The sequence below is a fragment of the Dipodomys merriami genome, unplaced genomic scaffold, assembly GCF_024711535.1.
Source record: "Dipodomys merriami isolate MVZ:Mamm:240054 unplaced genomic scaffold, mDipMer1.0.p SCAF_10, whole genome shotgun sequence".
Taxonomy (NCBI): Eukaryota; Metazoa; Chordata; class Mammalia; order Rodentia; family Heteromyidae; genus Dipodomys; species Dipodomys merriami.
The window spans coordinates 31,125,754-31,152,390 of NW_027202271.1; the positions used below are offsets into that span (position 1 = coordinate 31,125,754).

The 26,637-nt window shown below is 40.5% G+C and overlaps 1 protein-coding gene across 2 annotated transcripts in view; it reads left to right on the forward strand.

The window, feature by feature from the left end:
* Positions 1-298: 298 nt before the first annotated feature.
* Lgr5 (leucine rich repeat containing G protein-coupled receptor 5) overlaps positions 299-26,637 on the forward strand; it is a 122,303-nt gene continuing 95,964 nt past the window's right edge. For both annotated transcript variants that reach the window (XM_069988675.1, XM_069988676.1), the window contains exon 1: positions 299-510. In XM_069988675.1, the coding sequence (XP_069844776.1) occupies positions 299-510 (212 nt within the window). The remainder of the gene's footprint in view (positions 511-26,637) is intronic.

Consider the following 26,637-nt stretch of genomic DNA (forward strand, 5'->3'; position numbering starts at 1 on the left):
TCCACACCGCTCCGACCGCCCGCAGCAGCGAGGGGGGCTTCGGAGGCCGGCGTGGCTGCGAACGGGCTCCGCAGTCCCCGCACACCCTCTCCTCCGCGCCCCGGGCGGGGACGCCCCGAGCGCGGCGCGCACGGCTGCCGGTCGCCCGCTGAGTCGCGGAAGCCCGCGGAGAGCGCCCCCCCTCCCCGGACCTCCCCCCCATCCCCAGCCCGCCTGGCGCGCCCCGATCAGCGGCCGCAGCCCCGGGGCTCTGCCCTCTGCCGGCGTCTGGCTCGCGGATCCCCGCCACCGGGCACTCATGAACACCTCCCGCGTCGGCGCGCTCCTGTCCCTGCCCGTGCTGCTGCAGCTGGCGGCCGGGGGCGGCTCGCCCTGGTCGGGCGCGCCGCTGAGGGGCTGCCCCGCGCACTGTCAGTGCGAACCCGACGGCAGGATGCTGCTCAGGGTGGATTGCTCCGACGTGGGACTCTCGGAGCTGCCCACCAACCTCAGCGTCTTCACCTCCTACCTGTAAGTGCGCCCCACCTCGCCCCCTCGGGGGGCTTCAAGGGCCAAGGGAACCCGTGCTGGGGGCGGGGGGGGTGGAATGCGAGGGGTGGGGGCTTCTGGGCGCCTTCCTGCTATGGGAAGGGCGGGCGAGCTCGCCCGGGGCATCCTAATTAGACGCCTTTGGGCCTCCAGAACAACGCACGTGTCTCCGAGGGTGGAGAAACCGCTTCAAGTGCACCCCGCGGATCGGGGTGAGGGGGCGCCGCCGCGCAGCGGTCCGGGGGCGCCCGGGCACGCCGGCGAGGCCGAGCCTCCGAGAGGAGGCATTCATGGGTGTGCAGCGTGGGTATTGGTGCCCAGGTGCCCTGGCACACAAGGCCAGGCTACCTGTGTGGCTCCGGCCTAACCTCCTTTGGGTGCTCATTTGGAATTCCACCGCCAAGAGACGAGCGGGGAAGTCCGTCCCCGAGCCCCCCACCCCAGGAGAGAGAAATCCAACTCGTCCCCAAGGGACTTGCTTAGTCCGCATCCCTAGCACGGTAGCGTAATGTAACCTTTTTTCTTTCTTTCTTTACTTCGTCTCTCTCTTTTTTTTTTTTCCTTCTTTAACAAAGTGATTAAAATGTGGCAACCGCAATCGGCGATTAGAGCTGCCAGAACGTTATCTTTACCTTTGGCTGCCCGAGCCGCCCTTTGAAGTGCCGGCGGCCCCAGAGTAATCTTTAACCATCTCCCCCCCCTCCCTCCCTCTCCCGGAGGGGTGCGGGGAAGGGGGGAGGCCAGGGGAGGGGGCTGGAGGCGGCCGCGCGGGTAAACAGCAGCGCCAACATCCAAGGGGAGGACCTGACGCTCTCTATCATCTCTTAGGGATCCTCCTGCCCTTTCTTTCCTTTCCCTACTGCGACCTCCAAAATCCCACAGGCACAGACTCATAACTTTGTCTCTGAGAAGCCAGAGCGGAAAAGTGACAAGTGGTTGGTTGGGTGGATGAGGTTACCCGGTAGCAACCTTGTTCTGGTGGGGGGGAGGGGGAGTGGGGGGACACCCAGGTAACTACCCCCTCAACTCAACAGTTACAATCTGATGAGGCTTGGTTCTTCTCTTGGCCAAAAGATCAGAGTCCAGACTGGCCTGGAGGGGGCGGGGAGGGGGGGATGTGCTCTTGACCCTGAAGTGTAACATTTGGGTTTTTGTTCAAGAACACTGCGGTGAGCCCATCCCAAACCAATTTATTCCCAATTTCGGCCTCTCTGGTGTACCTTGGCAGGAGTGCGAGGGGAAGTTTGGGAACTTGAGTTTTCTTCTATTTAATTGTTTTTCTGGAGGAAAGAAACCTAAAGAGGCTTTCACAATAATATTTCCTACTTAGATAGCTGTTCTGTCTTTCTCCCTCCCTCTACCCCTCCCCCCTTTCTTTCTGGCAACAGTAAGGAAGAGCAAACTTTAAAAGAAACCCTAAAAGACTGGCTTTCCCCCTGCATGTAAAGAAAGGGAGGGTCTCGCTAGAATTTAGAATGGGTGTGTATGATCAATCACCTCTTTCTTCATCTACCTGGGTCTGTGTTGGTTGCTTTTCTCCATCGGGATAGAACTTAAAATTGGTTTTCCCCACCATGTTTCTCCTCAGTTGCAGTCATTGCTGGTGGTAATGGTATTTTTCCAGGGATGGAAATCTGCTCTCCAAAATGATCCTTCTTTCAGAATCCACATTTTCTCCTTCTGGACAGCTGTCCTGTCCCAAAGCAGAGCATGCATCCTTACCTCCATGGCTTAACTACTAAGACCCAGGAGGCAAGGATAATGTGTTCTCCGGTGTAGTGAGTTTCTGAGGCCAGTTTTGCAATTTCTCTTAAGAGGCGAGTCTGTCTTTTCCTACCACCCTGAAGAAATTCACCATTTACAAGAGTGATAATACCCCCCCATCAAGACAGTTGTCCACTATTTAAATCGTACATTATTATGAAATGTATTTAAGAATATGTCAATTTATGGTTAGTGTCAGAGTGCTTCTACACACACACACACACCACACACACACACACACACCATACCACCCTCACTTGAAAGAATACATATTTGTCGGACTTCTGTTGCGAAAAGCCTGAAATTCTACTTTAACCTATTTCCCACATGTCTCAAATGTATTTTAACTTCATCCCCCTGTCTCAGGAGAGCTTGCTGTCACCTCCCTCCCTCCCTCCACTGTTCCTTATTACGAAAATAGAGAGATAACACCTTGAAGTTAAGACATCATTTTCAAATGAATCATCATATTATTCTCCAGCTTTTTGATGACAGCTTGTACCCTGGTCTCAGGAACAATGTTTTCAGTGCCTTACAAAATACTAAACTTGGAGTGTCATTGAAAAGTAGTAGGGTGAACATTGAATATGTGCTTCTCATGGCTAACATTGAAGGGAGTAAAAGTGTAGAATGCCGTGAAGAGCCAATCTGGAGTTCTTCACCATAGGTGACCTCATCATGTTTTTGATCTCTTTAAAGAGTATGATATGCCAGGGGCCTAAGTTGCTTCTTCACCTGGTTTAGGGGTTGGGGTTTTCTGTTTTGACCACCACGGGAGAGGGGGAGGGCGCTCTTCATCAGACTTTAAGGGTAAATGATGCCCTCTTTTGGCTACACCTAGTATTACCTGACTGCTTTTGCCTTCTCTGGTGCAGTCATCACCAAAAGGAGAAATTTTGACTTACTTGTACTCAAGTTAATGAGCGCTGTTTTTATTGATTTTTCTTGTTTTAAGCAATGTCATTTTTTTTGAAGGGCACACATAATTTTGACTACATTGTACTAGGGCCCAGTGGTAATTAAAGTTTTCATGAGTAAATTAAAGCAGGAAAAGACTTGTGTAAGAGGCCAGAACTACTATCTGCTATTGTTTGTAGTAGATTATCATCATTTATTTAGTCAAAATGTTATCTCCTAATCCCCCTCCACAAAAAAGTACAAGTATTTTATTTCCTTCCAACAAATTTGGCCATGGCAAATTCCTGCTGTATATATTTGGCAAACAGATTTGTCATAATCTGATAGCTGGCTAGTCAGACTGGTAGGTAAAGAAAGTTCCTTAAGTCTCTTTTCAGAAGGCAAGAACTGTTTATGCACCATTTTATAGTCTCTTCCCAGAAAAGCTAAATCTTAAGCTAGTTGAAACATTAATATTAACTCTCTTTTCTTACTGAGTTGCATTCCCCAGTAGATCTGTCACTGGACCATTGAACAGAGTAGAAACTCTGGGAGGGAAAAAAAAAATTCTCAGTCTTGGTCTCTTCTCTCTCTCTCCTTCTCCCTTCTCTTCCCATTCACTCTCCATCTCCTCTCTCTCCACTGACTTCCATTGGTTATAGGCTCTGATTTTGCTAATAGGGGCCAATAAAGTTCACTCAGCAGAAAATAAGAAACAAGTCAGCATTTAAACTTAAAAGCAGACAATAATTGTTTAAAATGTTCAGTATATTTCAGTCTACCAGTAGTGGTCAACCAGAAATAACAGTAGGTCAAGCAAATAGTTTTAATATATGTTAGTCTTATTATTTTACTACATCAAATATGGACAATTTTGCTAATAGGATTTAAAAAGTAAATGTTCTGCTTTGATGTGTCCTTCATTTACTTAGTGTGACACCCATACAAAAAAGAACTCAATATAAAAATTTTAATATAAAAATTTTAATATAAATTTTTTAAAGAATTGTCTACTAGAGTTATTTTATATTTGAAAGAAAACATAGCTTTTCCTTATGGTTGCTTGAACCAATTCTGTGTTGTTGAACCAAAGGAATTGAGAGAGAGAATTGTTTTGTTAGATTTCGTGTGATGTGGATACTTTTGCATGTATCGTTTTGAAAAGGAATTAGATTTTATACATAGTCTATTAAATGGATGCTAATAAGAACTGGTCAAAAACATTTATCAGTTAAAAATAATATGGCCCCGGAATCCTATGTACATTTTAAGTGTTTAAGATGCAGTATCACATAAAAATCTTCTTTGAAAATGATATGTTTCTGGTCCCTTAAGTGAAAGAAAATGTTCACACTTTAGAAATAATTACAAAAGCCTTGAGAATTATAAGTCTTGAAATTCAGATCAATTACAATAGCAGAATTTATACTGCTTGATGTACAACATACTTTTAAGGTTTTTAAAACAGAATTATATTGATAACTTATCAATAACTTACCTACATTTTAATGAAGTTTTATTCTTCAGGATTCAGTTTTCTGGTAGTGTTTTGAGGACAATTATTATAACTAATTGACTAAATTAGTCTGAGTAATTTCTTTTAAATACTAAGCTCTAATTCAGACAATTTGGTGGCATTGTCATAGAACAAATATGTTGTTGGATATGTTCAATACATGCATGGCAGAGTTTGTGTGACAAGTGTGAATTTTTGTATGGAATAATCATCTTCAGGATTTTTTTTTTACTTTGCTACTTTTCTTCAAAGAAAAAGAAGACTTGATAATGCAACAAATGGTGACAATCAGAAACGTTAGAAGATTGTAATAAAGAAACATCTCTGTAGCTAAATAAAACCATATTTTGACAATTCACAATTGAATGTGTTTAAGGGCATTCAAAAACACAAAATTAGTCTATGATTTCTCAAAACTAACTTTTAATCTGAGCTACTCAAGACGCTAAGCTCTGAAGTTCATGGTTTGAAGCCAGCCCAGGCAGGAAAGTCTTGCCGCTAATTAACTACCAAAAATCTAGAAGTCGGTGGTAGAGCATTAGCCTTGAGTAAAAAGGAAAAAGAAAAACCAAAACCCAAAAACCCCAGGGACAGCATCCAGGACCTGAATTCAAGCCCCAGGACCAGCACACACGCACACACACACAACTCAACCTTCTCACTCCCTTACAATTTTTGTTTATTTTTCCTTTATAAAATTTTGTTTTATGGTAGAGAGATGAATCATACTGTCGTGAAAGCCTCACTGATATATGACCTACCAGACCAAACAAGCCATTTATCTGGTCCTGCTGCTCTGTTTGATGTATGTAGTAGACTTTTCTTTGTGAGATCTGCCTATGAGATTCACAACCCACAACTGTTGGATTCCCCGTTCAACTCACATTTTTATTCAGCCATTATATAAAACAGTTAGATGTCAAATTTCACATGTAGAATGCATAATCTATGAGAAAGGGGGACATTCTGCATGCTATAATGGAGAACTTTTTATTAAAAGTTTTATAATTCAAAACTTAATTTAATTCTGCATAGTGAGAAGCTGTTCCTGTTTTAAAAATCTATAGAATTGTTTTTCATCACTTTAATAAAAGCTTTTTCTATGACACTGGCTGAACATTGAGGATGCCTTACTTGAAATTGGAAGATAGAGGCATTTAAAAGATGATTTAAAAGGAGAAATACTTCCTCTATGATGACTTCCATTCACAGTGTTTGAGTCTGGAATTGAAGAATTTGAAATTTACTTTGCAAGTATTGAAAGGAAGCAGCCATGACTGCGAAAACATCTTCCTTAAGACAGATGGAATAGTACTCCAGGATGTAATGACAAGCTCTCTTTAGTTTACTCTCCTCACTTAGCTATGAGATCTTCCTCTAGGGCAGGAAATTTGCTGCTTTAGATCCCAGATACCTACATCAGTGTCTAACTCTTTTAAAAGACTATTTAATAAATACTTGTAATGTTTAGTGCAATTGGCTGAGTCACTGCTGAAATTCTAGCAGCTAACCGAGGGAAGAAAAAGACAGAGAAAGAGTCCTAATCTACAAGTAGCAGAGCAATACAGGCTCCTACCATCCCACAATTCTGGTCCAGACCCATTTGAAATACATTTGAATTGTTGTCAACTGAAATGACATGATTAATTGTTTAACATACATACACGTGCACCCACGTGCGCGCGCGCGCACACACACACACACAAGTTAAATATACAAATCACTTTCTTTTTATAAAAATAACAGCTGAAAAGTTTATACAGTGTGCATATTGTGTCAGACATTCTTCTGAATACAGGACTTAGTCCCTTGTTGTACAACTTTATGATGCAGGCACTATCATCTTTCCTAAATGGGAGGCTGGAAGATTGTTGAAAGGCTATTTCCATTGCTGAAAATATATTTGAATTTTTCATTTTATCAACAACACAAAATAACCAGCCTTCTAACTTATAGTTGTCTCATGATAACTATAATTGGTAATAAAATATTTCAGCTCACTTTTCTTCACAGGAAGACAATTTATGAAGCTCTCAGTTCAGAAATATTTCTCAGAGACTTTAGAGCAAAAAGTAACTTTTAACTTTCAATGAATATTTTGTTAGAGTTCAAGGCCAATATTTTAAGTTTAGTAAGTATGTGTCTTTTATATATTTATTTTCTTACTACCAGAGGAGCAATTTTTCTTGTCTCCAACTCAAAGTTAGGTTATGATATCTGCAGATATTGTAACCAATGGATTAGCAACATTCTAGACAAGAATAGTTCTTTTCTGTGATGAGATTTATGCATCAAATAAAATGGATCCTTTCTTTGGAACTAGTTCTCAGTTGAGAGATAAGAACTTTCTTAAGAAGTTAATTTTTTAAATATGTATTTATCTTTAAAATGGTAGTGATGCCATGAATTGAAATCACAAAAAGGTACCGTATCATTAGAGTCAGGATAAATAATTTTTCCCAGTTTTATCAAATTTCTCAACATAAACTACTTATAATTTAACAAGTATGTCAATGATACAGTCTTCCAAGCCAGCTAGAATTTGGATGATCAGAGAAATATCCTCTCCTTTAAACAAATGTTTGATCTCATCAGCCTGTCAACTCCTATGTTGTTATAAACCTGATACATATTCATCACTTGTGGGAGTACAAAGTTTAACATGAACAGGTGATGACCAATTCATGATAAATTATTCTACAAAGAGTTCTTCATCAAGTAAGTGCTAATGTTGGGAAAATTAGGAAATATTAGGCCACAATCTCTAACATCTCTTAAAATGAAACTCTACTAGTTTCTTGTTAACATTCATCCTTTGAAATTCTTCAGCAATCTGTAATTTTGGGGTGTTTTTGTGTTTTAATGTGTGCACATCTTTCTCACATACTTGCCTTCAGAAGGAGATTTGCTTCAACAACAGACAAGGACTATGGTGATCACAGAGAAGAGAGTGATCTCAAGCACACCGTAATACATACTCCAACACACCAACAAGCAACACTGCCCTTTGTGCCACTGCTGGGCAGAAATGATACGTACGGATGTTGACAGAGCATGGCAGTGGAGGGTCAGCCTTTTTAAGGGGAAAGACTGAGGGGCTGGCTGTGTGAAGGCACCTTTGGTTCAGTTCAGAAACTGAAATGCAGAAGACAATTGTCCTGGCAAAGGGAGCCCAACTCCAGCTGAGAACGCGTGCTCCCAGCTGACCTTCCTCATCAGCCTGCCAGCCGAGATTAAGCTCTCCTTAAGTGGATCCTTGTTAGCCCAGCCTTTTCCCCAGTGTTGCTCATCTTTCACAACTGGAAGCCAAGTGTTTTAAACTGTTACTCAATGTTGCAGCCAAATTTCTTTATTTCTTCCTTCCACCTCTCCTCAACCCTCACTTCTTTCTCTCTCATCCTCTTTCCCTCCCCTTCCCCACAAATGGTAAATACTTCCATCCTTTTTATTTGAAACTTAGATTAAATAGAGCATGATCTCTATGAAAGATGTCTATTCGCAAAAATAACCTTCCTTTGATCAAAAAAAAGCCACAAAAGTGTACTTCACAGGAAAGAAGAAAACCACACATGATCTCAAGTGGAAAAAATATAAAGAATTTGCTGGATTTTTAACTTTAGTACATAACAAAGATATTATTTTAAAGTTGGTTGGTCACTGTGGGCTGTGTTAGAACTTTCATTGTGTTGAGTTTGGGTTTACCCCATGTTATTTTAATGAATTTATTGGTTTGACACACAATACACCACATGGTACTTGAACTTTTTAGGTTATAAATTTTTTTGTGAGGCTCTTGAAGGAATTCTATTACATAATCAGTGAGTCTTTAAATATATTGGACAAACATAACTTTACAATTTCTGAATTCATATGAAGTAAATATTGATTATAAAAAATGAAAATTTCTATGAAAATAGGTGCATTTCCTAGTTATCTTTTTTTTATAGCTATTGGGATTTTTTTTACAATGATCAGTATTTGTTTGACTAATTTACAAGATAAATTTAGAGTCCTCTAGTAAAATCTGAGATTGAAAGAAATGGTTTCATTTTTCTTTTTCTTTGATTTATTTAGTTAGTTAGTTATTGTCATTCATAGGGCTTGAACTTGGGACCTGAGCAATTTTGCTCAAGGCTACTATTCTACCTCTTTGAGCCACAGTGCCACTTCCAGTTTTCTGGTGGTTAATTGAAGATCAGAGTCTCACAGACTTTCCTGCCCAGGCTGGGTTTGAACTGCAATCCTCTGATATCAGCTTCCTGAGTAGCTAGGATTATGTGCATGAGTTACCAGCGCCCAGCTAAGAAATCTTTAATTTCTCTACATTGTCCCTATCCTGAAAGAATCTTTAGCCGAGATACTTGCCTTTACAATAGGTCTATTCTACAGTTCTTAGAGTGTTGATGCCTTAAAAAAAAAAAAAAAAAAAGAATGACAAGGGAGGTAGAGAAACTGAGTGAAAAGCAGTACAGACAAAACTGAGAGCTGTGAGGAACTGAACACCGCTAGATACCTGTTCCCAGGTGCTATAGTTCTTTCCAGTTCTTCATCCCTTACCTGTAGAATGTGCCTGAGGACAAAATGAAAGGATGCATCTTCATAAACTCAGGTGCTCACCCTCTATCCCAGGCCTTCAGACTACAAGATGAGGACAACTTACAAGGAACCACCATTGGGATTCAAATACCATCCGCATTGGAGTGTTTGATTTTAACTTGAGAAAGCCGTTTCTGTGATGATCTTCACTCATTGCAGCCCCTGTGCCCCCAGCAGCTGTTGTTCTCTGGGGCTCGGTGCAGCAGAGCACAGGAAGAAGTTCAAGATCTTTTTTCACTGAATCTTCAAGCTCGGGTAGCAAAAGGAAATCCTAGTTAAACCAGATTCTCCCAGCGTGTAAGCATATCACATTAGGAAAACTCGAAAGTTTTAGCGATGTGATTAACTGACAGCAAATATCCACCTTCCACCTTACAGCTGCTGGCCTTCAAGCAAAACATTCACTTCCCCAGGGTTTTACGGTCGTGAGAAGTTTTGGGTGGATATGGTCTGGTCCCGAGTGACTATTACATAGTAATTTGAAGCCCCGTTTGCCTGAACTGTAGAAATGTCTCAAAAACATAATTAATTGTATGTTGGGAACAAAAGGCTATTTGGGTCGATTTATGTTAATTATAATGAAACCAATTTAGAGTTTGAGCTAATAGCTAACCACACTTAGAATAAGTTCTATAAATGATTAAAAGGATAATCTTTTAGCCACAAAGTACAAGAATGATTATGTTAGTTCCTAAGGCCCTATGACAGAGCGCAGTGTTCTAATTTAACCATGATGATTAGAACATTACCATCATTGCACAAATAAATGGTTGAGGAGGGATTTTATAGACACAGCCAAAAGCCATGTCTACCCATGGAATTTAGAATGCAGAGCATATCAGAGTTTCTTTAATCTAATACTTCCATTTCACAGACAATGAAATTAATGTTCATAAGAATTAAATGAGCTGGGAGCCGTTGGCTCACGCCTGTAATCCTAGCTACTTAGGAAGCTGAGATCTGAGGATTGCGGTTCAAAGCCAGCCCAGGCAGGAAAGTGCCCATGAGACTCTTATCTCTAATAAACCACCAGAAAACCAGAAATGGTGCTGTAGCTCAAGTGGTAGAGTCTTGAGCTGAAGAGCTGAGAGACCAGAGCATAAGCCCAGAATTCAAGCCCCATGACCCCCCCCAAAAGGAATTAAATGATGTACCAGAAATGAATGGATTAATTTATTCATTAATTTTACTTCATTAAATTATTTAATAATAAAAGATAGAATGGGAACCCAGATCTTCTAAACACCCAGTGTTTTCCTTCTTGTCACCTTTCTGTTTAATTGCCACATACTCAGATGAATTCTAAAACTCCAGGTGATGCCAAAAATCCCATTACTTATACATGTTAATATGGATGTTTGTGTCTAGATATGGGCCTAAACTCTATCATTACCAGTTTATTTTAGTTGATAATAGAGACAGCTGAAGTATCTGTGTATTATCTGAAAAGTCTGTGGAATAAGAAAAAGCAATCAGTCTGAGGAAAACATACCTTCCAAAATTTCAGTTTATAGACAATTTTTGTTTGTTTGTTTGTTTTGTTTCCCCTAACTTTACCTGGGCTGGCCTCAAACTTGGGATCCTTCCATCTCTACCTCAGGAGTAGCTGGGATTATAGATATGTCCCACTCCGCCCATCAGGATCTCCTCCATTTTTGCATGAATAAAGTGGCAGTCTACTCTCATGGTATACAACAGCCCTAACATGCCTACTCTGTCCTTGCTTCTACCTAGTCTGTCCAAAATGCACCTTTGGCCTGACCTCTTTTATATTGCATCCTTCAATGATTTCCTGTGGCTTTCTAAAGTATAGCACCTCGTATCAAACTTCATTCTATACTTCCTTATTTCATGCACTCAAGTGTTCACGTGTGGTGGTCTCTACTTTGAATGCCTTTCTTCCTTTGCAGCTTGCTAAAATCTATGAGGCTTTAAACTCAAATGTCACCTCTTCTGGGAAGCCTCAAGGGATCAAACTCAGGCCCTTGAACATTCTAGGCAAGTACTTTTCCACTGAGCTAAATTCCTCAGCCCCATGGAAAGCTTTTTGTAATGACCATTTAGAAGCCTCTCTGATGTGCCCACATCATGCCAATCCCGTTTGGTCAAAGCATTTACCATATTTGACCACAATACTCGATCTACTTGTCTCTTTCCATTACTGGACTTTGTACTTGTTGAGTTATAGATTTTCTTCTTTTTTTTTTCAAAGAAGAAAAGAATCTCCTGGGTATTGAACCAGGATACAGAATTCCGGTGCATTAATCATGATTTTTTATTTTCTATATTTTACCATATTTTGACATCTAGAAGCTTATTGATCTTGGAAAGACTGATCCTTCCTGGGCTAATTCCTAGAGATAGAATTGACTCTCCTCTGAGGGTGCCATTCAGCTGCAAACTAACCAATCCAAAACCTACACCTCATCACTTTCTTTATGGGCTTTTGCAGGATGCTTATACTCTAGGTCTATCTTCCCTGTCCTAAACACCCTGAGGTCAGCTACCAGACAAGTTAGGATAATCCTCATATCAGAAGCCCCATTGAAAGCATACAAGCTATCCAAACCCAAGCCAGTTAACCCTGCCTTCCCTATTCCCTTCTATGAAATGCAAAATAGAGGTTCTTGCCCATGTTTTTATCCTTTCTCCCATTCCTTCTGCTTCCTGACTGACCCGGTGCTCCCCTGTGCCACCTGCATGGCAGGTGGTGCCATGAAAACTGGAACTAACCAACTATATTGCCAGCAGCAGTAGTCTTCTGATCCATTGGTTTCATCCTACCTGAATAATGTTAAAAACTGCATTTGCAAACTTCCCATGCCCACGGGCTTCAAGAGGAAATCTGACCAGAACACACCAAGGGAAGGTCAGCTCTTTCTCTTTCCTTTATCCTTCAACTAAGTAAAACTTAGATTTTGTGCACACCTTAGATATAAGGCACAGTTTTCTAACTATCAGATGTGTAACTGAGAGCCTAACTAATATAATCTCTGACATCATCTTATCATGTGCTAACATAGAAAACAGAAGCTATTCCTCTAAATTTGGCAGACTGCATTGTTAGTAAGTTGTCAAGACAGAAAAGAACATTTGACCTTAATAGCAATTGGTGAAATGGCTGCTATTTCTATGGAGATAAGAATATCACAGGTGTGAGGAGGGTCACAGCTCCATACTGAGTGAACTTTCTCAATTCCTCAGTGGTTTTCATTTGTAAAATGGCAATAATAGTAACTACTTCACTTGATGGTTATGAAGATCAGCAAAATAATACATGTAAAGTACAGAGTTTCTTTTACGTAGAGTTTGCATTAACTGTTAGGTATTAGTACTTTTGTTGTTGATGGTATTAGAGTTATCACACTAAACTTATGTTTTCAAATGTACATGTTGCCTCTTATTATTATTTCCTAACATAGCCAAATTAATTGGCCTGAAATTTTATTTTAAAAGACAAATAATTTAAATTTTAAATTCAAAAAATTTTGAATGTTAAAAATAAAGATAGGCTCAAGACTATAATCAGTGGCTTAAGCCTATAATCCTACCTACTCAGGAGGATCACAGTTTGAAGCCAGTCCAGCCAAGAAAGTCAGTGAGACTACCAAACAAGCTGAATATGGAGCTGTGGCTCAAGTGGTAGAGCACTAGCCCTGAGCATAAAAGCTCAGACAGTGCCCAGGCCCCGAGTTCAAGCCCAAGGACAGGCGCGCACACACACACACACACACACACACACACACACACACACACACACATACACACACACACACACACACACACACACATAAGGAAGAAGAGCAGAGAGGTACTTTCTAGGTGAAGAAGATTGGGGGAAGCAAGAAGCTTCTTAGGCATTCCTCAGCTTCTATTAGAAATATAAATACTTCTGTTTGGAGGAGGGGAGTTGAGACAGGGTCTAACTACATAGTCCAGGCTGGTCTGGAGCTTGAAATCCTCCTGACTCCACTTTCCAAGAGCTGAGATTACAGGTGTGGGCCACCATGCCAGAAATAAAAAATATTCTTTCATCTCTAATCCTTAGATAAAACAATCTATGTGTTTAATGAATTTTTTATTTGTATATGAGTGTTTAAACACTGAACAAATCTCCAAGATAGCTAACAACTGTGTTCCTGCTTTATCGTGGAGAGTAGGATAAAAGCTCAATGTTAAAAATCCACCCTCATCCACAATGAATGAATGGCTTACAATTTGTGGTCTTGGTCATGTTTTTATCTTCTCACTGTTCATCTCATTCAGTCCCCTGGTTTTGGGGGATTGTTGGCTTTTTTGTTTTTGTCTTTTTGACTATGTCTTTTTGCTATAGTGGTGGGTGAGAGATTTGTGGGACATGAGAAAAGGTAGAGAAAAGGCTTTTCCTCAAAGCCAAAGATATATTCAGGAAAAATTAAGATCTCAATACAGCAAAGTGTATTTTGATATGTGTCATAGCACATGCCTATAATCCTAGTGCTTAGGAAGCTAAGGTAAGAAGATAATGAGTTCAAAGCCAGACTAGGTTGAATGGCAAGATTCTGCCTCAACAATTGAAAAAATAACTCTATTCTAAGCACAAAAACTTAAGGAATCAACTTATATCATATGAATCTGTGTAGAAGAAGGGATTCAAAATTAAGTAGGAAGCGTTGCCAATGGCTCATACCTGTAATCCTAGCTCTTGAGGAGACTGAGATCTGGTTCAAAGCCAGGCCATGCAGGAAAGGTCTGTGAAACTCTCATCTCCAATTAAACACCAAAAGAAAAAATGAAAAGCTGAAAGTTGAGCTGTGGAGCAGGTGGTAGAGCACTAGCTTTGAGCAAAACAAACAAACCAAAATGCTCAAGAATAGCACCCCGGCCCTGAGTTCAAGCCCTAGGACCAGCACACACACACACATAAAAGAGTTGGGAGTTAAATGACCACCTAAGCACCACCTCCACTTACACTTTGAGCAGATGGCCTCTGGAAGTAGGTGCTGTGCTCTCCAGCAGAGTTGAAAGATGCTGAGTCTTCCTTGGCGCAGACAGTCTCTTTCATCCAGGGGTCCTGGGTAGGCTCTGTGCTCACATCTCCATAGAACACTCTGTGAAGAGACGAGCTGCTTTGGACACAATCATTGAAATCAGGAAAGCAGGTCTGAGCAGGAAACCAGAGGCTCGTACCTATAATTCTAGCTACTTAAAGGTTGAGAACAGGTGGAGCCTAGGCAGAAAAGTTTCTGAGATTTCCTCTCAGCCCACAGCGAGGCAGAGGAATATGGGCCTATCATTCCAAGATAAGTGGGAAGGAAAGAAGGAAAGAGTGGTTCATGCCTGTCATTCCAGCAACAACTTTAGTAAGCAGGTTGTGGCTCAGGTATGGCTCGATGATATTGCACAAGTCCTGAGTTTAAACCTCAGTACCACAGGGGGAGAAAACAAGCAGGTCTGAAAAGAACAAAGGAAATCTCCTCATATCTCTCCATGAGGAAGCTAACTTATTTTGCCACTCCAAAACCAAAATGAAAGGAACTTGTTTCCCAGTAGCACAGATTGGAAAGAGGACCACTGTTAGCCCGGTGCCATCATTAAACAGCTTAAATAACCATCAATCCAAAGACGAGCAGAAAGGAAAGCAAAAGTTCAACAATTTCAAATGGAGACATGGGTCTCCTTCAGACTAAGGGAAATTCTCTCACTGGACAGGGGGTAGTGAAGGAAAGTGACAGTCCAGAGGAAACGGTGGCAAATTAGAAAGTAAAAACTAAAATTGAAAAAGTGCTCTAAGACATGCAAAGGTAAAATGATGTACAAGACAGAGAGAAGAGTCAGGCAGGAAAACAACCTGCCAACTATGGCGGCTCATGGCTATGGTCACCATGGTAGAGAGTTCAGTCCCTCCAGGGTTCCATGTGACATACTCTCAAAATCTTTCTCCATTTCTCTGTCTCTATCTGTATCTTTCTCTGTGTCTCTCAATCTTTTTCCTGTATTTTCTGTTTCTTTCTCTGTGTCTTTGTCTCTCTCTTTCTCTATTTCTTTATCTCTTTGTCTCTGTCTCTCTGTCTCTGTCCATGCTTTCTCTCTATCTCTGCCTCTCTATCAACATACACACACACATATACACATACACACACACACACACACACACACACACACACACACACACACCCCTCTACATTTATTTTGTCAGTCGTGGGACTTGAACTCTGAGCCCTCAGCTCTTCAGCTCAAGGTTAGTGTTCTACCACTTGAGCCACAGTGCCACTTCTGGTTTTCTGATGGTTAATTGGAGATAAGAATCTCATGGACTTTCCTGCCAGGGCTGGCTCTGAACTGCGATCCTCAGATCTCAGCCTCCTGAGTGGCTAGGATTACAGGTGTGAACCACCGGCATCCGCCTACACCTTTACACTTACTTGAGGAAGAAATAGAACAAAGCACTCATTTTGGAAATAATTTCAAAATAAATCCATGTGTTTTGTCTATAGGATGATAACACGTACTCCTAAGAAGTGGAAAAATAATAACACAGGGCAGGAAACAAACAAGCAAGCAAGCAAGAAAATGCAGGAAGCAATGTGCAAGAAGTCTGGTACACTGGTAACACATTAGTTGTACTTGAACGCTAATTTCATCATCTCAAAACTCACAACACACGTTGACGAGTTTGCAATCTCTGGAGGAAGGGGCAAAGCACCGAATGTGTTTCAGTTCCCCAAAGCAAATTTAGTGTATAGCCAAGTTGGGAAAAATCACTGATTTTTCTAGAGGAGGTTAGTCCACTAATTGGCCCTAGAATCTCTAGCAACAAGAATTTCCTCTTGCCCCAGTTTTTGCACTTATAAAATAATGATGTGAATACATGCTCTGAGATCTCCTAACTCCATAGTTCTGTCAATCTACCAGCTTGCCACTTGCTGGCATTATAACTGGACAATGGAGCAGAATTGTAGAAATAGCTACACACCTCCTGTTTTTGTTTTTTGTTTTTTTTTTTTCCAGCAAATCAGGAAGCATTGTTTACTTTCCTACAGTAAGCATTTCTTAAAATGACTTTATTTGTTTTACAGTTTAGAGGGCCTCCCTGGGTAGCCTCAGGGGCCCATTCATTTCATTAACATTAAATCAACAAGCAGACTTTCTTTCTGCCTCTCTCTAGCAGGATTAATGGATTTTGGCATGATTTGTGCATCTAGGAGCAAAACCTCTTGCTGAGAAAGCTAGCAAGCTTGACTAATTCCCAGCAGTGCTAACTTCATAAACTTACTTCAAGCTTTTAACTTTGACTGAAGATTAAAGGTAATGACTTCACGCTGTTATGTTATGATTGAATGATACTCAAGATGCATCAAAGATGATACAAAAATGACAAACTGTTTGATAAATTAACATAGGTGTGTATGTTTGTGTGGTTTTTAAATTTGCGAAAATACTCCAGTTCTATGCGTGCAAAAAAGAAATTCTCTGAAGCAGAGATTTATATCTCAAGTGACCATACAGCTAAATAGAATAGTGACAATCACAGAGTTAAATTGCACACATACAAACTGATGGCTAGAATATCACAAATAAGCTCACAGAAGGCCCAGTGGTATGAAGCTGTAACAAGGTAGAAGGTTGCATGTGAAAATTTTTCTAAGAAGCAAAATGATCCTAATCTATAAGGGACTTCCAAAGGATTCCCCCTACATGAAAATGCTTACATTTTTTAAAATTCCAGAAAGCCTTCAACAAACTTCAGCATTCAGGGAAGTCTGCATAAGGATAGGAGAAAAAAAAAGGGTGGGAGGGACAATATTTCCAGCCCATCTGACAAGACTACATGAAAAGCTTTGGATCAAAGGGTCTTAAGTACACTTTACTGGTGTGACAAACAACATTTTTATCCCTTTATTAGATTTATTTTTCTTCTGAAAACTGCAATGACCAGGGTATGGTTTGTGAAAGAAAGCTGGCAGGGTTGTGTTCTTTGATTCCTAATTAACACCTTCAGTTCTCAAAAGAGAACCAACAGAAATACCATAAAATGTTGCAGCTGCATTGTGATTCCGCTTGGTTGGTTTGTTAAAAGTCGGCTGAGCATTGGCAGCTGCAATAAAGGGAACACTCAATGGCTGTTTTGTACCGTGCCCGCTGAAGTGAAAGAAGGCAACCATTTTATTTTTCCAGTGGGCAGCTGCAGAGAGAGGTTTAAATGGAGCTAAATGCAAGATTTACTGTTAATTTATAGTAAATCAATAAGGAAACTACAACTTAACCTTCCAGTTCTTACAGTCAGAGTAGAAATGTGCGTGAGAAATGATGAAGGAAAATAATTTGAAAGCATCTGAGCAATTGATTTGGTGAATTTAGCAACAAGGAATAGCACTCATTTAAAAATCAAAATATGCTTTTGGAAAGGGCTGGGCAAGTCAAAGCTTTAGAAACTGACATTTTTCACTTAAAAAGGTAAAGATAGATCATTCTTGTCTTCTAAAACGTAACTCCCTCCTCCCACTTTATTGAAACCTAAAATTCATTAAGATGGGAGAAGAATAAGATTCCATACACCCCCTCCCACCTTACATTTTTTTAAGAGCATAGAGTTGAAGTTTGCCCTGGTTAAGGGAATAAAGGGGGCATTTAACTCTGGTCAGATAAATCTCACTCACATTCAAAAATGCAATTAAGGAAATATGTAAATCTAGATGTTTCATCAAATGCTAGCAAAGGGGTTACTAGTTCTCTCTGAACACAATGACTGAACTAAAGAACTTCAGTGTCTGTGTAAGAACCATTGTCCAAGCCATAGTCCCTGTTGGAAACAGTGTCCAGCCTGGCCGTGGGAAATATCTACATATTTGACACAGGCCCTATTTCTGAGAGAAAAGAGGATGGAAGAGCAAGTATGGAGATTTTACTGTTGCATTCTAATCAACCATGATCTGTCTAATTTGCTTTGATCAGGAAGATAAACTAATTTTTCTAAGGGCTGGATAAAAGTAATGAGCAAGCCAAAGCTTTCATGTCATTTCAAAAGAGCTGAAGTAAAGGGGATCAGAAATTGTAATGGTGGGAGCTAAATTCATCTTTTCGGCTCATCTGAGAGCACAGTTTGTTCAAAATAAGATGCTAACACAGAAGAGGAACTCCAGCTGAAAATAGTTTCATGGGCTGCAGATTCATTGGAAATCTGGAATCTACAGTGCTAGGGAACTAAACAGAATTACCAAAGGTGATTTATAATTGATATTTGTGTCACACAGTCCTGTTCTTTGATGTGAAAATGTACAATTATTAACTAGTCCTGAAGCCACGGTTAGGTTTTCCTACAGCTCCTGTCTCTCATACGTACGTTATTGACTGTATTTGCTTGAACCCTAAGCTGCTGTGCACCTTGATGCTAGCGGACAGCTCAGGGTTGGTCCTGCAATCTTAGATATACTAAAATGTGCTCTGAGATCAAATTAAAGCTGCTAATCAGGAACCTGACTCCACAGATGCTTCCATTTCATAGCTTGCTTCAGTTTTTGCATTTGGAACCAACTTCAGTCAGTAATGCCACTTCTTCTTCTCTTATTTTTTTCCTAAACTCCTAGCCACATCTAGTTATTAGATGAGAAGGAGAGATTTGGGTAATATAAGATTTTGTTTAGTTTTTTTTAAAAAAAAAAAAAACACCTCTACTATTTAGCATTACATTTTCTTCTTGTTTATGTGACCTTTATGTTACTTCGTTTTCCAAAGTGCTATACCAGATATATTATCAGTACCCCTACTGTAAACACAATTGCTTTTTTGGCTACTAATCGCCTTTGCCAGGGTTTTTAGATACCAACGTATGCATTTCAAGTTAGATGTCATGTGTCTTATAAAGTGTATCTTTCAAAAGGGCTGGAGTTCACCAAGTTTTAAGACTATAGAGAAACTACAATTGTAAAATTGTCCCAAAGGAAACTACAATGTTAAGACTACCCTTCTACCTTCTAAAATTAGTTAACAAGACTTTTTATTTACTTCCCTTGTGCTTTTCTGCAGCCAAAAAATATTCTAATGCCTTTATCACCATTCTTAGAGCCATTTTAACTATAGAACGTTTATAAATGACAATACGCCTATTTTTACTTTTTTTTTTTTTTGTCAGTTGTGGGGCTTGAACTCTGGGTCTGGGTGCTGTCCTTCAGCTCTTGAGTTCAAGGTTCATGCTCTACCACTTGAGCCACAGCACCACTTCCGGTTTTCTGGTGGTTTATTGGAGTTAAGAGTCTCACAGAATTTCCTACCAGTGCTGGCTTTGAACCGCAATCCCCAGATCTCAGCCTCCTGAGTAGCTAGGATTACAGGCATGAGCCACCAGCAACCAACTGGACAGAAGGTCTAAAAATGACAGCTTTCAGGATTAAGAAGTCAAGATAGGGATGCAAAGCAGTCCTTTAATTGTGTCAACTTTGTGTCCGTGCATTTATTCATTCATTTGTTCATTTCCACTGTTAATATTTATTGATGGCCTACTTTGTGCTATATATAACAATGTACAGCAGAGAAAAAATCCCTACCTTCACAAGGAAAACAGATATTACACAATGATTTCTTTGCATCATGAAGATTGTGAAAGGGCTCTAATGAGGACCGGGTTCACTAGAAGAGCACGTTGCCTGGTCTTGGTAGCCAGGAAAGACTTCCCTGCGGAAGTAACGTGTAATCTGGAATGTAGACGGTAGAGAAGAGAACTTCTGGCTCATGTCCAAGAAACAATGTTCTAGACAGACTTTCCACATGGAATCTAAGCTCCAACTGAATTCTCCTCTATGCCTTCTCCAACTATACTGCCTAAATCCCAGAGCATCTTCTGAGACTTATTCCTCTGCTGTAAGCAGAGCATTCACAGCAAACTCTTCAGCATTTATGTATCATCTACTGTCAGGCACAGTCAGGAAACTGTTCTCTTGAGTTCACAAGTTAATTGGAGAAAACAGGGGGAAAAATAGCTACAGAGTACAGTGCTGAAGAGCTTCAGACTGGCATCAATCGCATGGCATTGAAATCCCGGCACTGACCCTTATTAGCTTAGGCCAATTGCTTCACTCCTCTGTAACTTTAGTTCTCTCATCTGTAAAGTAGAATGTTTTTGTCCCAGGGCTGACATGAACATTACCATTTACAGAGCACTTAGCACAGTGCTGGCAGGTAGAAAAATCCAGTGTTAACAGAGGCTGGTAGAGAGTGCTGCAACAGCATAGAGAAAGTCATTAACTCTACTTGAAGTTGAAAATACTTCACGGAGACTGATCCGTTGCTTGTTTTGTTGCTCCGACACAAACAACTTAAAAGAGGAAAGCCTTATCTTGACTTACAGTTTCCAGAGGTTTTGGTCCCCACCGACTGACTTTATTGTGTCTGGGCCTATGGTGTGGGAGAACCTACTGATGGCACAGAGTGATGGAGGAGAAGCGCTCACTTAATAGCAGTCAAGAGGAAAGAGAGTGTGGGAAGACGCAGGAACAAGTCCTATCTTTCCAGGGCACATCCCCAGTGACTCATTTCCTCCAACCAGGCTGGACCTTATTGTTTTTTGGTGTTGTTTTTGTTTTGTTTTTTACTATCTACCAATAGTGCTGTCATATTATGAATCTATTCAAGGATTGATCTGTTCATTAGCTAGAACCCTTAGGATCCAATTACTTCCCCAAAGCACATCAGCTAGCAGTCAAGCCTGTAATGTCACCCATGAACCTTTGGGGGTGGTTTCATATTCAAACAGTAAGTCCAGCCATAGTACTGAAGAATGGGGGGATGTTCTTTACCACATGGATGGAGTAGGTCTTCCATAAAGCATGACCCACACCAGCAGAGACACTGGAGGTTGAGCACATAAGAAAAGACATTCTTCAGGTTTGCTGAACATGAGGCAACAGTAACTGCAAGTGAGAGGGCTGTGAAGACTGTAATCTTCCATAGTCTCTAGGATTCTCGGGAAGACGCTGAGAGGTTAGTGTGGAGAGACTCACTAACTCGGCAAAAGGTCAATTCCAATCATGACTATTGCCTGCCAAAGAACATTTCAGATCCTCTAAGTTCTCAATGATTGAGCCCTCCAGAGTACAGCAAGCCTCTGAGGCTGAGTTTTTTATCTTGACCTGCCACTGGTTAATTACATGATTGAAAGGGTAACATGTGCCCTTTCTGATCTGATATATTATCCGCTAAATGACAGAGTTCTCCCAGCGTCCATTTTATTGAAGCCATTTCCTTAGATTAACTTTATATGTGGCAAGAGATATTTACTTTGCAAATGAATGCTCCTGCTCATATGTAATGCACAGGCATTGCATGTCCATGAACCAGTGGAAGTGCAATTGGATTTGGAAGCTTTCTTCATAACTGGTCTGATTTCTTTGGAATCAGTTCCATTTCTTCCTTCTCCCTTACATGACAATTTCCATCTGGCCCTAGACTCTTCTCCCACTTCCTATTGTAAAACAAAATTATCTTCCTCCTTTACATCTTCCTCCAAATAAGTGAATAAGTGAATGGACAGTTTCTGGATATTACTCTCAACCCTGCTGTTATCTTGAAATACTATCCTACTCACTACTGGGACCCTTCATCCATCATTGTCCCTGCTGAAACAAGATCATGACAGATCTTCCCCAGGGCTTGCTCCTTATCTGTTCTTGTTGCTAAAACATCTCCTTTTGGAGACCATAGCTTCACTCTTGTTTTCTGAGCTGAGCTGAGTTTTGTGTAAACCCCTGGGTTTCTACTGACCTCTGAATCTAACCCACCCTTCTCCCTGTTGTCTCAGAAGGGACATGTCCTACCTCTTTTCCAAAGCTACCCACGTGTTGAGTTTGCTATTTTATTCCCTTTCAGTACCCATGCTGTTTTTGCTTTTTTTCATTGAGCAAATTTTGAGATACCATGCAAATTGCCATGGGAGACAATAAAAGAAGATAATTTCCATTAGCTCTCTTCTAGAATTTTGATATCCAGAAAGTTGGTATCATTCCAGCTGTGTTGGCCTGATACTTATAAAGGGATGTCTATGGAAGTACAATAGTCCCAGGGCATCCTTGATCTTCTCCACTAAGGGCTATTTATTATCCTGTTCCTTACTACTTAGCACAGTACCTACCACATTCAAGTGTTCTGTAAATATTTTCTATGAGTAGAAGAAGGGGTTCCTCCATTTAAAGAAACCAAATGCCTTCTCTCTGCTCTCTCATTTCCTCCACTGTTTCCCTTATTTCTTCTTCTTCACACTGCCAACATTCTTGAAAAAGAAGTCTACATTCATGGCCACCATCTCATTACCACTCACTCACCCTTTCATCCTTTTTGAAATCAGTCGGCCACCCCCACCATTCAGCTGAAATCGCCCTCTATTAAAAGCCACCAATGACCTCCCAGTGCCAAATCCAGATGGTCTTTTCTCAGCCCTCAGTCTTCCTGGATTGCTCTCAAGCACTCTCTGCCACCCCCTCCTCTCATCTCCAGCAGCACCAGAACTGCAAGATTCCAGCCTCAGAAGGCACCTGGTTTGGAATCTGCTGAGCCTGGGTTTGGCTATAGTCCAAAATCCAGTTTCCTTATCTGAAAAATGGGGTTAATAAAGCCTATCATTTGTGTCTGGCACACACCTCTTGATTCTTTAACAACCTCTTGTTTAAAGTATGATGATGTTCATGCCACTTTCTTGTTCAAAAAAACTTCAGCAACACCCAGAGAGTGGAAACTCCGAGTACATAATGCTGCATACAAACTCATGGAACTAAGAGTTTGCTCCCTGCAACACTTGATACTTGACTAGTTGTCATTTAGTATCTCTTTGTCTCTAGTGTCCTCATTAGCAGACTGAAATATGGGGTAATTTAACGATAAAGCTCAGAAGGGGAAGTTTGGCTCAAGTGGTAAAGTGCCAACCTTGAGCAAAAGAGCCAAGTGATAGCATGAGTCTCTGAGTTGAAGCCAAGCACAAAAAAGAAAGAAAAAAATGTTAAATAAAGCTAAAGCTCTTAGGTCTGAAATTCTATGATTTTTTTAACCTCATTTCCCTTCAAGTTTCCAGTACTGTCCAGGCACATTGGACTGGGCTCCATTTCCATTTAACTTGCTTCTGTTGTCCACTCTTTTACTCTCAGGCAGGACTGACTCCATACTCTCTCCATGTGTAAATATCTTTCAGACTTTTCTCAAGGGCCATCTTCTCCTCCATGGTCAGAGGACTTACCATACCCAATGGGTGTTATTCGTTCCTCTTTCGTGGCATCTTTACTCATATCAAATAAGTCTAATTTGGACCACTGAAAATTTTTCTTTTCCCTTTCCAGTGTCACTGATTTCACCTCTGAGCTTTGGTCAATTTTGTCTTCCTCTTGCCAGTCTTAGCAGTACTACAGCTTACTTAAAGATGCTCCATGCCTGAACATTGTCCAGTGCCTCAAATCCAACATCTTTAGCCAAGGCTTCAGAGCACTTCGCTAAAATGTTTCAGATAGCATTAGGTTTCTCAGTTGCCAATCAATCTTTAGGAAATTTTTAGCTGGTTTAGCTGAGGTCATACATGGAAGAAACTAGAAGAAGCTTGCATTTTTCATGTTAGTTGTTTCACAAACTGGGTTAATTTCTCTATCTGTTAGTATGAAATGAACAACTAAGCAAAATTATGTTTTTTAAAGACTTCACTATGATTATATTTTATTAAAAATCTACTTTGTGTTTATGCATTTACCATAAAGAATACTGATTTGATAAATATTTGAGTTCATTTACAGCACAGTCCATTGTTCAGAATGGGAGCATCAAAATCACTCAGGCTCCTAGGTGCTATCCCAAAGATTCTGATTTAGTATTGGTAGATATAAACCAGAAGGTCTGGATCCCTAGGTTTCATACATGCTAGAAATCATGCAGAGTACATCTGTGCCCAGCACAGCTCTAGGAAGTGATCCAGAGTAGACTCTGACTACACAATTTCCTAGTCTTAGTCAAAAGGTTTACATAGGCTCCAGCATGAAGAATATTTAGATTGGAATCTTAGCTCTGTCTCCTACTAGATGTGTGACTTAGAGCAAATTCCTTCTTTCTTAACTTCAGTGTCCACATCAGCAAAGCAGAACAATTCCTATCAGTAGAGAACAGAATATGAGATGAGATCTACAGAGTTCTCAGCACAGCACCTCACATACAGCAATCAATCAGAAAATGCCCACTATCATGATCATGGTAGTGGTGAAATTGGCTATCTCTGCAAGACCAGCTTATAACAGGATGGAAGAAAATATCAACATGAAGTATTTGATCATTTGACTTGTATAATTTTCCACATATTTCTCTTCAAATTATCAAAATAGAATATGTGAATATTCAGTAGTCTGTTAAGTAATATAACTGTGTGTGAGTACACATGAGTGTAATCTTCAGTACATAAAGTAATATAACTGTGTGTGTGTGCACACGAGTGTAATCTTCAGTACATAAAGTAATGACAAAAAGGTATTACTCTTGCCTGGATTTAAAACTAAAAGTGTTTGGAGGCCTTTATCACCATAGAAAAAAAAAATGAAAGCACCATCTCAGACACTTACTGGTGTTCCTTTGATGTATCAATTTGGACTGCTAGAATATGTTATTATATGATGGAGTTAACTGCTATTTATTTATTTATTTATGTGGTACCAAGGAATTGAACCCACAGCCTCATGCATGCAGGCAAGCAGTCTTCCACTTAGCCACATTCCTAGCCCTTAAATGCTATTTTTAACCATCTTCTTTAAATAATTTTGTTGCATTGTAATACCCTTTATTTGCTTTTATGGTATGTAGAATTGTGATGAGTTTAAGACCCATTTTCACAACAACTATCTCAAGTATATCATTAAGACAAAAACTTTCTTGTTCACTTCGGACTACTCGGGGGTGGCATCTTGCCTGACACAAAGGGAGTGCTGAGTAAATATGAATAGAGCAAGACAAAGAAAAGAAGATGAGATTGGTGAGTGGCCTCTCTACACTCAGATATTTATATCATGGAGCAAGGAGCAGTGCACAGAACCAGCCTTGAACTGTATATAAAGTTTCAAGTACAATAAACTAAGGCAACATCAACCTGTCAATTCTAATAATCTGGCTAGGGGTATACACCAAATTCAGAAACATGTACCATGCAATACACTTAGTGTTTTAGTAATGTGATGATTGTCTCAAGGGAATAATATAAACAGAGGAGACATAGGCCCCAGATTTTTCCAAAAGTTAGACTGAAAGAGACATGAATAACTGGGTTAAGAAAAATCAGAATTATATCCCGCAAACAATTATATTACATACAAAATTATAGCCTGAGACAGAGGTGAAATAGTCCTGTCTATCTTACAGTGAACTTGAATAGGCAACACAGCTGGAGGACACTTAGGTTGTTTGAACAAGTACACTCAATGTCATAATTGTTTTGATTCATTTCATTATTAATATTTAATGGGGAGTTTCCCTTGATTGCAAAAGTTAGCATGAGTTTGTTTGTTTGTTTTTGTCGGTCATGGGGCTTAAACTCTGGGCTTGGGTGCTGTCCCTGCACTCTTCAGCTCAAGGTAAGCACTCTACCACTTGAGCCACAGAGCCACCTCCAGTTTTCTAGTAGTTTATTGGAGATATGAGTCTCATGGACTTTCCTGTCTGGGTTGGCTTTGAACCATGATCCTCAGATCTCAGCCACCTGAGAAGTTAGGAAGATAATTCTTTGCTATCACCCAGATAAAGATCACAGTGTACAACCAGCCCAGGGCAGAAAAGTAGGTGAGACTCCATCTCCAATTAACCAGCAAAAGGTTGGACTGGCAGTGTGGCTCAAGCAGTAGAGCACCAGCTATGAGCCAAGGGAGCATGAGGCCTTGAGTTCAAGTCTCAGTACATGCCCACCCAAAAAAGTTATTCCTTTATACTGGTCACACTGGCCTGCTGCTGAGTGTAAATCTCTCTCAGCCCTTTCTAGTCTTCTGGAGCAAGGAAATTGCAATCGCCAGCAGGGCCACCCAGCTGAAGCTTTAGCTGGGGCACGAGAAAGAAATTCAGTCCTGAATGGGGGCATACCATAACATTCCATATGTGTGGTCTAGAAGGGCTTAGTGTGGAAGAGGAAAGGGAAAGCCATTGAAGTGGACCTCCCATAATGAGCCAATGTTGCTACTCTGAAAACAGCCAACTCACAGAAGGATCTTGAAAACTATTTCAGACTTCAATCCTCCTCCTCCATTTTCTTCCTATTCCATTCCATAGGTTTCTTCAACTTTCTAACTAGTTCTTTTCTTTTCCTTATCATGTTATCATTGTGCATTTTACTGTCCCAAAGTATATTTATGCTCCTTAGCTTT